The sequence below is a fragment of the Rhinoderma darwinii genome, chromosome 3 (genome assembly GCF_050947455.1).
Source record: "Rhinoderma darwinii isolate aRhiDar2 chromosome 3, aRhiDar2.hap1, whole genome shotgun sequence".
Taxonomy (NCBI): Eukaryota; Metazoa; Chordata; class Amphibia; order Anura; family Rhinodermatidae; genus Rhinoderma; species Rhinoderma darwinii.
The window spans coordinates 163,479,550-163,492,469 of NC_134689.1; the positions used below are offsets into that span (position 1 = coordinate 163,479,550).

The 12,920-nt window shown below is 44.4% G+C and overlaps 1 protein-coding gene across 1 annotated transcript in view; it reads left to right on the forward strand.

Annotated features, from left to right (window-relative positions):
• Positions 1-174: 174 nt before the first annotated feature.
• The window catches only part of ZDHHC17 (zDHHC palmitoyltransferase 17), a 115,225-nt gene continuing 102,479 nt past the window's right edge, over positions 175-12,920 (forward strand). Inside the window, exon 1 of the mRNA XM_075856997.1 lies at positions 175-360. Within this exon, the coding sequence (XP_075713112.1) occupies positions 310-360 (51 nt within the window). The 5' untranslated portion in view covers positions 175-309. The remainder of the gene's footprint in view (positions 361-12,920) is intronic.

Consider the following 12,920-nt stretch of genomic DNA (forward strand, 5'->3'; position numbering starts at 1 on the left):
ACCCCAGAGCAGACCCGCCCTCCCCCTCCAACTCACACCTGCCCAAAACAAAGCCCCCTCCACAACACAGACCCCTCTCCAAGTCAGACCAGACCCTCAAGCAGACACCCCTAAACACAAACCATAGAGCAGATCCCCCAGACGAGACATTCACAACGTATCCCCTGCCGCCCACTCGCTATCTGCACGCGCTGGGGGGGAAAAAAAAAGCAGGAAAAGGTATGAAAGCGGTCACGTGACCGCAGAGACATGTGATCGCGTGACGTCAGAACCTCCAAGAAGCACATACACTCTAGTCTAGCATCTACCATGGAGGAATATGAGAAAGACGCTGGCTGCGTCCCGATCCTGCACCCAGAGGTGAGTGCGGCGTTACTGCTGTGCAGCAAGCCGGCCGGGGCCTGGTGGAAGGGTCGAGCAGGACGGGCAGCTCGTTATGACAGAGGGGCAGACGCTGGGGAGGTTGTGCTGCTGCTGTCGCCGAGGATGCTCAGAGAGGTGCAGGGACAACATCGCGGCCTGTGTAGGCTGTGGCCCGGGGACACTGTGCGGATCCCAGACCTGCATTTCTGTGTCGCCTCCCATGTACCTACTACATGCACCGCCGTAGCCGATGCCCTCCTCGCCCAGACACCTTGCCATAGTCCGCGGCTACCTGTACCCGGATGGAAGGCCCTAGTCTCCCTGGCATTGCCCTGGTTGTGGACTCCTACCGAGTATTCAGGACACTGATTGCAGCGATTTATCTCTCTACCCGCTGGTTGGCATTGGCCCACACAGGAGCTGCATGTAGCTGGCAGGGCCTGTGTGTACAATAGGGGTAATATAACTAATGCTTCCATTATGTCCCTCACCCACCGCATCCTTACTGGTCCTTCCTGCTTCCCACCCATCAGCTGCCCTGGGGGATACATTACCATCTGCTGCTCAAATCCTAAGTATTGTCACCTCCAGGTTCTAAGATCAGGACGTTTTTTCCAGGGTCAGGATCTTAAAGATGTATAGGGAGCCATATATAAAGACAGGTGCAAGAGTAAAGTGGAGGAATAATCCACAACAACCAATCGGATCCCACCTATTATTTTTCAGATGCTCCTTGAAAAATGACAAATACATTCTGATTGGTAGTTGTGGAGCACATATCTTTTGCACCAGTGTTTGTAAATGATCCTGATAGTATATTAGAATATGGATGCAACCCCTCCACGTGTACAGAATTCGTTAGTTTATACCATGAAAAATCCTGGTATCACTTTGTACGCTTTTCTTCAATTCAGCTAAATTGAATTGTGAATCACGCTTCCATAGTCAATTCCACGTAACTGACGTCACACGGACACCCGTCACTGCGTCGCCTCTTTTCACACGAGCGTGCTTCATTATATTCTGGGAGAAGTTACCTCAAGAAATAAGCACAGGCGGGCATTCTGGGGGGCATCTGTGGCTGGTATCTGGGAGATGGGCAGCTATGGATGGAACACATTTAAGAGAATCAGAGAGCTGTATTCTCTTTGTGTCATCTGACTAGTAAGATTTAAAACTATGTATGGCAATCGGTGTGGGCCGAGTAACAAAGTGTACTTTAGAAGGATCTTGTTGGCTTTCATTCGTCATACACCGCACTAATAAACAATCGACATTTTTATATCCTTTGCTGTAGGGATGTCACGATACTAGAATTTGGACTTGGATACCGATACTTCGTTTAGTATTGTGATTTCGATACCAAAATGATACTTTTCCAACAGTAATAAAAAAAAATAGTTCTTCCATTTTCTGATGTGTGGTGTGATGATGAATTTAACCTCCACGTGCCTCACATTAATAGTAATTAACCCCGTCATGTTTCTCAGTCCTAATGGGTTAATATGTAAGGTACATGATGGGGTTAATTATTATTAGGCCTAATTTACACGAGCGTGTGCATTTTGCGCACACAAAAAAACGCAGCGTTTTGCGTGCGCAAAAGGCACTTAACAGCTGCGTGTGTCATCAGTGTATGATGCGCGGCTGCGTGATTTTCGCGCAGCCGCCGTCATTATGACACTCCGTTTGGATGTTTGTAAACAGAAAAGCACGTGGTGCTTTTCTGTTTACATTCAGAGTTTGACAGCTGTTGCGCGAATCACGCAGTTCGTACGGAAGTGCTTCCGTGTGGCATGCGTGGTTTTCACGCACCCATTGACTTCAATGCGTGCATGATGCGCGAACAGCGCACAAAGAAAGGACATGTCGTGAGTTTTACGCAACGCAATCGCGTTGCGCAAAATCCACGCACTGTCTGCACTGCCCCATAGACTAATATAGGTGCGTACGACACGTGTGAAAAGCACGCGCGTATATTACGCTCGTGTAAATGATGCCTTAGGGTATGTGCACACGATAGCAGGCATTTACGTCTGAAAAGACAGACTGTTTTCAGGAGAAAACAGCTGCCTCGTTTCAGCCGTAATTCCTCCTCCTCGCATTTTGCGAGGCTTGTCTGACAGCCGTAAATTTTGAGCTGCTCTTCATTGAGTTCAATGAAGAACGGCTCAAATTACGTCTGAAAGAAGTGCCCTGCATATAATGTATATAAGTGTCCTGCACTTCTTTTGACGAGGCTGTATTATTACGCGTCGTCGTTTGACAGCTGTCAAACGACGACGCGTAAATGACCGGTTGTCTGCACAGTACGTCAGCAAACCCATTCAAATGAATGGGCAGATGTTTGCCGACGTATTGTAGCCCTATTTTCAGGCGTAAAACGAGGCATAATATGCCTCGTTTACGTCTGAAAATAGGTCGTGTGAAACCAGCCTTAATGTGAGGCACATGGAGGTTAAATTCATCATCACACCTCATGCCCCACAATAAGTGATAATTGTTTTACAGCGTACACATCATAAATGATGCAAAAAAATAGTTGTGCAGGTTATTACGGCCGCGCCAATACCGAATGTGTGTATATTTTATGTATTGAGACTTATTTTAATGTTTATTGTAAAAAAAGGTGTGTGTATTTTTTTTAATTTAATTTATTTTTAAACTTTAGTGTACTGGCATATATCTATATTGCAGTACATTAGCCTGTGTGCTGATAGTACACAGGCAGTTGTTAGGACATACCTCAGTATTCCCTAACAACAGGAAATATGGTAGGACAGCCATGGGGTCCTTCAGTGGACCCTGGGCTGTCTGGCCATATATGGTATGTCCCTCAATCGCGTCACAGGGATTCCTGTGATGCGATCCTGGGGCATCCCCCTTTCTCATTTTCCCGTGAATGCTGCAGTCAGCTCTAATCTGTGCTCTTGAGTTTTGTCAGTTGATAAGGACGTAGCTGTATACAGGACTGAGAAGCAACACTACCCAGTCATTGACAGTGCTGTGGAAGTTCCCCATATAGCAAAACATGTGTGCGGTGTGCAGGTACTGTATACGTGCCTCTGGCTCTCTAATAGCTCATGATCGAGCACCCTCAAGTTTTTCTAACAATCCACCAGTAAGGGGGGATTCACACGAGCGTGTATTCGGTCCGTGCGGGCCGCGTGGTTTTCACGCGGCACGCATGGACAATACAAGTCTATGGGGCAGTACAGACAGTCCGTGCTTTTTGCGCAGCGTTTGTCTGCTGCGCAAAAAGCGCGACAGGTTCAAAAACTCTGCGTATTTCGCGCATCACGCACCCATTGAAGTCAATGGGTGCGTGAAAATCACGCGCACCACACGGAAGCACTTCCGTGGGACGAGCGTGATTCGCGCAACAGCAGTGAAAAGGATGAATGAAAACCGAAAAGCACCACGTGCTTTTCTGTTTCCGAACATCCAAACGGAGTGTCTTTGCGATGAGCGAAGCGGGACAAGCGTACCGAACTTCACCGGGTTCGGCCAAACTCGTTTTGGCCGATCCCGGCAAAAAAATTATCGGTACGCGACGTCAGGAGATAGTCACTGTCCATGGTGCTGAAAGAGTTAAACTGTTTCAGCACCATGGACAGTGACTTGCGATCCCAAAATACATTAACCTGTAAAAAAACAACGAGGTTCTAACTTACCGATTACTCCTGTCTCCTTCCTGCAGTCCGACCTCCCGGGATGACACTTCAGTTCAAGTGACAGCTCCAGCCAATCACAGGCCAAGCACAGGCTGCAGCCAATCACAGGCTGCAGCGGTCACTTGGACTGCTGCGTCATCCAGGGAGGTGGGGCCCGATGTCAAGAGAGGCGCGTCACCAAGGACGCGTCACCAAGGACGCGTCACCAAGGCAACGGCCGGGAAGTTCTCGGTAAGTAGGAACTTTATCTTTTTTTTTTACAGGTTTTTCGCTGTTGTGTTCGGCATTCACTGTCGAGGGTGCTGAAAGATTTAGCTCTTTCAGCACCTTGGACAGTGACGGGCGTTGACAAGCCTCATCTCTATGATGCCGGCTGCGCGAAAATCACGCAGCCGCGCATCAGACACGCATGACACACGCAGCTGTCAAATGGTTTTTGCGCTCGCAAAACGCTGCGTTGTTTGCGCGCGCAAAAACGCAACGTTCGTGTGAATCTCCCCTAATTGTGAGCTGTATACAGAAGGAAGCGGATAGTTGCTTATAAAAAGACAGTGGGCCCCCTTACCCACTGGGCTCTTGTGCAGCTGCACATCATACGCCAATGGTATGTCCGCCCTGCATGTGTGCATTAAAGAGGCTCTGTCACCAGATTTTGCAACCCCTATCTGCTATTGCAGCAGATCGGCGCTGCAATGTAGATAAGAGTAACGTTTTTATTTTAAAAAAAACGAGCATTTTTAGCCAAGTTATGATCATTTTTATATTTATGCAAATGAGGCTTGCAAAAGTCCAACTGGGCGTGTATTATGTGCGTACATCGGGGCGTTTTTACTTCTTTTACTAGCTGGGCGTTCTGACGAGAAGTATCATCCACTTCTCTTCAGAACGCCCAGCTTCTGGCAGTGCAGATCTGTGACGTCACTCACAGGTCCTGCATCGTGTCAGACGAGCGAGGACACATCGGCACCAGAGGCTTCAGTTGATTCTGCAGCAGCATCGGCGTTTGCAGGTAAGTCGATGTAGCTACTTACCTGCAAACGCTGATGCTGCTGCAGAATCAACTGTAGCCTCTGGTGCCGATGTGTCCTCGCTCGTCTGATACGATGCAGAACCTGTGAGTGACGTCACAGCGTGATCTCTCGAGAACATGCTGGGCGTTCTGAAGAGAAGTGGATGATACTTCTCGTCAGAACGCCCAGCTAGTAAAAGTAGTAAACACGCCCCGATGTACGCACATAATACACGCCCAGTTGTACTTTTACATTTCAACACGCCCACTTGTACTTTTGCAAGCCTCATTTGCATAAATACAAAAATGGTCATAACTTGGCCAAAAATGCTCGTTTTTTAAAAATAAAAACGTTACTGTAATCTACATTGCAGCGCCGATCTGCTGCAATAGCAGATAGGGGTTGCAAAATCTGGTGACAGAGCCTCTTTAAATCAATCCCCTCCCTACTAATGACCAGAATGGAAGGTCACTTCCCGCATGAGGACGTATAGTTACTGAGTTGTTTCAGGTGCACGCTGTTGGCGACCGTGTGCACCGGGAAACGGGAGGTCAGCTGTCGCCGACAGCTGAAACTCCACTCTTGCGGCCAGTGTTGCCGATCAGCGGCTCATCGCTGCTGATTTCGGCAATTAACCCATTAAATGCGGCGCTTGATTGTGATCGCCGCATTTAGGGGGTTTGTAGCACATCAGCAGCCCCCATGTAATTTTGGGGGTTGCTGATGCTTGTAATGGCATCCGGAGGCCACACAACGGTCTCCGGGTCTGCCATGTACGGAAGCCTGTGAGGACCAGCCTCTGGCTGGTCCTCATAGACTTACTGTCAGAGTGACTGTGACCTCACTATGCGAGCATCGCTATTATTTGGTTACCACCCCTCCCAAGATATTGAATAAAAAGTGATCAAAAAGTCGCATTTACCCCAAAATAGTACCATTAAAAACTACAACCCGTCCCCTAAAAAACAAGACCTGCCACAGCTTTTTTTTTTTTACTAATAAATAAAGTTACGGCTCTCAGAATATGGTGTCTCAGAAAATAAGTTATTTTATCGAAACATAATTTTATTGTGCAAACGCTGCAAAACATAAAAAAAAAACTATATACATATGGTATTGCCGTAATCGTACCGACCCGCAGAATAAAGTAAAATGTAATTTATTGCGCACGGTCAACGCTGTAAGAAATCAAGAATTTAAAACGTCAAAATCGCTGTTTCTTGGTCACCTTAGCTGTAATAAAAAGTGATCAAGAAGTTGTATGTACCATAAAATGATACCAATAAAAGGTACAGCTCGTCCCACAAAAAATAAGCCCTCACAGCGCTCAATCGACCAAAAAATAAAAAAGTTCTGGCTGTCAAAATGTGATGATACAAAACATAACCAATATTTAACAAATAGAACTTTTCTTTGTAAAAGTGGTAAAATATATATATATATATATATATATATATATAAAAAACCTATATAAATTTGGTATACTCGTAATCGTATTGAGATGCAGAATAAAACTAACATTTTCTTTCTTACCGCACGGTGAAAGACGTAAAAACAAAAACGATGGAGGAATCAGTTTTCCAATTTTTCATCCTGCAAAGTATTATTTTTTTCAGTTTCCCAGTGCATTTTATGGTAATTTAAATGGTGTTAATAGAAACAACAACTCTTCCCGCAAACTATATGCCCTCACACCACTCTGTTGATGGAAAAATAAAAAAGTTGTGGCTCTTGGAAGGCGGGGAATGAAAAAGCAAAAAAATGATCAGTCCTGAAAGGGTTAATTAATTTGCCGAACTCGGGAGAAATTGCTTTACAAATGTTGGGGTACTTTTTCTCTTTTATTCCTTGTAAAAATGAAAAAATTCTATGTTTTCGCAGAAAAAAAGGTGATTTTCATCTTCACAGACTAATTACACTAAATTCTGCAAAAAAACTGTGGGGTCAAAATGCTAACTATACCCCTAGAAAGATTCCTTGAGGGGTGTAGTTTCCAAAACGGGATCACTTTTGGGGGATTTCCACTGTTTAGGCACCACAAGACCTCTTCAAACCTGACATGGTGCCGAAAATATATTCCTAAAAAAAGGAGGCCCCAAAATCCACTAGGTGCTCCTTTGCTTCTGAGGCCGGTGCTTCAGTCCATTATCACACTAGGGCCACATGTGGGATATTTCTAAAAACTGCAGAATCTGGGCAATAAATATTGAGTTGTGTTTCTCTGGTAAAATCTTCTGTGTTACAGAAATGTTTTTATTACAAATGAATTTCAGCAAAAAAAAATTAATTTGTAAATTTCACCTCTATTTTTGCCTTAATTCCTGTGAAACGCCTAAGGCTGGGTTCACACGAGCATGTTACGTCCGTAATGGACGGAACATATTTCGGCCGCAAGTCCCGGACCGAACACACTGCAGGGAGCCTGGCTCCTAGCATCATAGTTATGTACGATGCTAGGTGTCACTCCCTCGCTGCGGGACAACTGTCCCGTACTGTAATCATGTTTTCAGTACGGGACAGTAGTTCCACGGAGAGGCAGGGACTCCTAGCGTCGTACATAAGTATGATGCTAGGAGCCCGGCTCCCTGCACTGTGGTCGGTTCGGGACTTGCGGCCGAAATATGCTCCGTCCATTACGGACGTAACATGCTCGTGTGAACCCAGCCTAAAGGGTTAAAATACTTTCTGAATGTGGTTTTGAATACCTTAAGGGGTGCAGTTTTTAAAATGGGGTGATTTATGGGGACTTTCTAATATATAAGGCCCCCAAAGCCACTTCAGAACTGAACTGGTCCCTGAAACAATAACCTTTTGAAACTTTCTTGAAAATATGATAAATTGCTGCTAAAGTTCTAAGCCTTGTAACGTCCTAGAAAAATAGAAGGATGTGGAAAAAATGATGCAAACATAAAGTAGACATATGGGGGATGTTAACTAGTAACTATTTTGTGTGGTATTAATATCTGTTTTACAAGCAGATGCATTTAAATTTAGAAAAATGAAAATTTTCGCAAAAATTTGAAGTTTTTCACAATTTAAATATTGAATTTATCGACCACATTTTTTCACTAACATAAAGTACAACATGTCACGAGAAAACAATCTCCGAATCGCTTGGATAGTTAAAAGCATTCCAAAGTTATTACCACATCAAATGACACATGTCAGATTTGAAAAAATCCTCTGTGTCCACGTGGCCAAAACAGGCGGTGTCCTAAAGGGGTTATCCCACCACAACAATTTATCACCTATCCACAGGGGACTTGGCACTCCAGTCCCAGCTTATCCTGTGAATAGGTTATGAATTATTGAGGTGGGACAATGCCTTTAGGCCCTGTTCACACTAAGTTTTTAATGCAGGCAAAAAAAAAACTGCCTCAAAATTCTTTCAGGAATCCAAGTGATTCTGAGATTTTTTTTTTCGTGACACATTATACTTTAATTTGATAGTTAATTGTATCTGATGTTTACACTTTACATTTTGCATATTTTTTTTTTTTCTTAAATGTTGAAATATTTGCATTCTTCTAAGGCCCTGTTCACACAGTTTTTTTTTTTTACATGTTTTATGACCCGGAAAACGCGCCAAAAAACATCCGAAAATGCTTCCCATTGATTTCAATGGGAGGCGGAGGCGTTTTTCCCCACGAGTGGGGAAAAAAAACGCTCGCGGGAAAAAGAAGCGACATGCCCTATCTTCGGGCGCTTACGTCTCTGATCTCAATGGGAGGCGGAGAAAGCGTATTTCGCTGCGGTTTTGCCCAGTGGTGCTCAATGGGCGAGAGCGATAAACGCGGCAAACGGCGTGCAGGCAGATCAAAATCTGCCTCAAAATTCCAAACTGAATTTTGAGGCAGTATTTTCTACCTGCAAAAAACTCAGTGTGAACAGGGCCTTAGGCCTCATGCACACAAACGTAAAAACGCTCGTAATTACGAATCGTACGTACGGCCCGTAATTACGGGCCCATAGACTTCTATTGGCCACGCGTACCTTCCCGTATGCTTACGGGAAGGTGCCCGTGCCGTTGAAAAATATAGGCCTATTTCAGGCCGTAATAATGACACGTGCAGGCCCATAGAAGTCTATGGGGCTCCCGTGATTACGGGTGGCTACGTGTGTGCACCCGTAATTACGGGAGTGTTGCTAGGCGACGTCAGGGGATTGTCACTGTCCAGGGTGCTGAAAGAGTTAACTGATCGGCAGTAACTCTTTCAGCACCCGGGACAGTGACTACCGCTGGAGTTCATAGTATTAAAAGTTAACTCACCTGCCTCTTCCTCCAGTCCGGCGTCCCGGGATGACGTTTTATCCCATGTGACCGCTGCAGCGGTCACATGGACTGCCGCGTCATCCAGGGAGGTCGGACTGGATGTCAAAAGAGGGACGCGTCACAGAGACAATGGTACGTATGAACTTCTTTTACTTTCAATCGCTGTGGAAACTCTGCCCGAAATGGCTGCCCCTTCTCTCTTTCCAGCACTGATGGAGAGACGGGGCTGCCGATTAGTGCAGAGAAAACGGGTCCGTGAATACAGCTGGAATACTGGTGACACCGGACCCGTATTTACGGGCAAGTGTCCGTAAATACTGGTGGAATACGGGTCAAATACGCGTGACAAAGGACCTGTATTTACGGGAGGAAAAAATTAAGTTCGTGTGCATGAGGCCTAAACTTGAAACTTTCTGCTTCTAAAATAGATTATTTACAAATGAGTAAATAAATATTTCTCTTTATGAACACATCCATTTTTTTTTTATTTGATTTACCTTTTTAGGATGTTTATAAGGCTTATATGTTGTAATAGCAGAAAGTGTTAACAGAAACATAACTTAATATTTATGACCCTGATTCTGCAGTTTTTAGAAATATCCCATATGTAACCCTAGTGTGGTAATGGACTGCAACACAGGCCTCAGAAATGATCGAGCACCTTGGGGATTTTGGGGACTCCTTTTTATTAGGGACAATTTCATTATTGCACAGGCCTTGCAGCACCAAAACATAAGAATCAACCTGAAAAGGACCCGGTTTTGGAGAGTACACCCCTCGAGATTTAAGTAGGGGTGTAGTGAGCTTTTTGACTCTACAGCTGTTTGCTAAAATTTAACCCCTTAAGGACCGAGCCATTTTTAATTTTTTCGTTTTCGATTTTCACTCCCTGCGTTCCAAGAGCCGTAATTTTTTTTAAAAAATTTCTCCGTCAGTATTGGTGTGAGGGCTTATTGTTTGTGAGAGGAGTTGTAGTTTCTAATGGCACCATATAATGTACTGGGAAACTGAAAAAAGAATTATTTGTGGGGGGAAATTGGAAAAAACTGATTCCTAAATTGTTTAACTTTTTACGTTTTTCACCGTGTGCTAAAAACGTCAACTTAACTTTATTTGGTGGATCAATACGATTACCTGGATACCAAGTTTTATATAGTTCTTTTCTATATTTTCTTACTTTAGTTATTTTGTTTTGTTTCCCCACATTCTGAGAGCCATAACTTTTTTTTTTTCCCCGTGGATTGTGCGGTGTGAGGGCTTATTTTTTGCAGGACGAGCTGTAGTTTTTATTGATACAGTTTTTTTTTGCTATGTACAACTTTTTGATCACTTTTTATTAAAAAAAATTTGCAAGATAAGGTGAGAAAAAAAACAGCGATTTTGGTGTTTTCAATTTTTTGTTTTTTATGGTGTACACCGTGCGAGTTAAAGAGGCTCTTTCACCACATAAGTGGCATATCTCTTACATAATTAGATTGGCGCTGTAATGTAGATTACAGCAGTGTTTTTTATTTAGGAAAACGATCATTTTTGACGGAGTTATGACCTATTTTAGCTTTATGCTAATGAGTTTCTTAATGGACAACTGGGTGTGTTTTACTTTTTGGCCAAGTGGGCGTTGTGGAGAGAAGTGTATGACGCTGACCAATCAGTGACCGATCAGCCTCATACACTTCTCTCCATTCATTTACACAGCACAAAGCGATATAGCTATATCGCTATGTGCAGCCACATACACACACTACCGGCACTGCAGTGTCCTGACAGTGAATATACATTACCTCCAGCCAGGACGTGATATCCATTCAGAATCCTGACACTTCGCTAACATTTGTGTGAGATTTACAGCAAGGCAATAGTAATCTCACGAGATTAAGCTGTAAACTGTCATTTAAAACGTGATTACGCTTGCCTTGCTATAAATCTCACAGAAATGTTAGCGAAGTGTCAGGATTCTGAATAGACATCACGTCCTGGCTGGAGGTAATATATATTCACTGTCAGGGCACTTCAGTAATGTTATAGTGTGTGTATGTGGCTGCACATAGCGATATAGCTATATCGTTATGTGCTGTGTAAATGAATGGGGAGAAGTGTATGACGCTGATTGGTCAGCGTCATACACTTCTCTCCACAACGCCCACTTGGCCAAAAAGTAAAACACGCCCAGTTGTCCATTAAGAAACTCATTAGCATAAAGCTAAAATAGGTCATAACTCCGTCAAAAATGATCGGAAAATCTACATTACAGCGCCGATCACATCATGTACAAAATAGGCCACTTATAATGTGGTGACAGAGCCTCTTTAAATAATGGTATATTGTAATAGTTTCAGACTTTTTTATATAGTTCAGCAATACCAAGTTTTTTTTATTCCTTTTTTGCTTTACTTTAGAAGAAAAATGGGGAAATGGGGATTTTTTTTGAACATTTTAATTTTTTTTTTTCACTACTAATAACTTTTATTAAACTTTTTTTTACACATTTTATTAGTTCCCCCTAGTGGACTTGAACCAGCGATCGTTAGATAGCGATCGCTGATCCTGGCCGTTCGTCCCGGGTGTCAGCATTGACAGCTGCGTATGGAACGTGCTCAGCTTGTGGTTACATTGGCGTTTCAGTGGGCTGCTATGTGCAGAAATACTTACCAATCCCTGTATCATGTTGTTTTCGGTTTCAGCGCCGCCCACGTGATCTTCACTCTGACCTGTCTGGAATGACTGTGCTTTTCAGTAAGGCCTCGTGCACACTTCCGACACAGTTTTCACGGCCGTTTGTGACGGATCCGTGTGCCCGTTTTAGCGGCCGTGTGCACTCCGTGTTTCCGTTTCCGAGCGCCGAGCATGGTACTGTCCAGGGTGTTGAAAGAGTTAATGGGCTGCAATGATCGGCGGTAACTCTTTCAGCACCCTGGACAGTACCATGCTCGGTGCTCGTAAAAAGAAAATTTTAACGTAATATAAAAAAATACGTTCATACTTGCATTTCTCCTGTCCGGCCTCCAGCGATGACGTTTCATCCATGTCGCCGCTGCAGCCAATCACAGGCTGTAGTGGCGGTCACGCACGTCAGGATGACATCAGAAGGCCGGCCTCCAGGGATGACGCTTCATCTAATGTGACCGCCTCTGCAGCCAATCACAGGCTGCAACGGCCTCTGCAGCCAATCACAGGCTGCCGTGTCAGAAAGGAAGGAAGGACGGACTGGAGGAAGAAGAGGGACTAGTCACCAAGACAACGACCGGGTACGTATGAACTGCTTTTTATTTTATTTTTTTATCAGCAGCCTCTTTTCTCTATCAGTGATTGATAGAGACAAGTGGCTGCCAATTAGTGTAATATTTCTGTAATGTATTTCTGCCTGCCCAGCCGTTGCTAGGCAACCGCTCCGTCACATACGGACGGCACACGGATGCCTTTCGTGTGCCTTCAGTTTTTTTGACGGCCCCATTGACTTGCATGGGCCTGACGGTCACGGAATCTCGGACCAAAGTAGGACATGCTCTACTTTGGATTGGAAACGGAACAACGGGACCGTCAAAAAAAACTGAAGTGTGCATGGCCCCATTGAAATGTATGGGTCAGGGTGCTAGCCGTCAG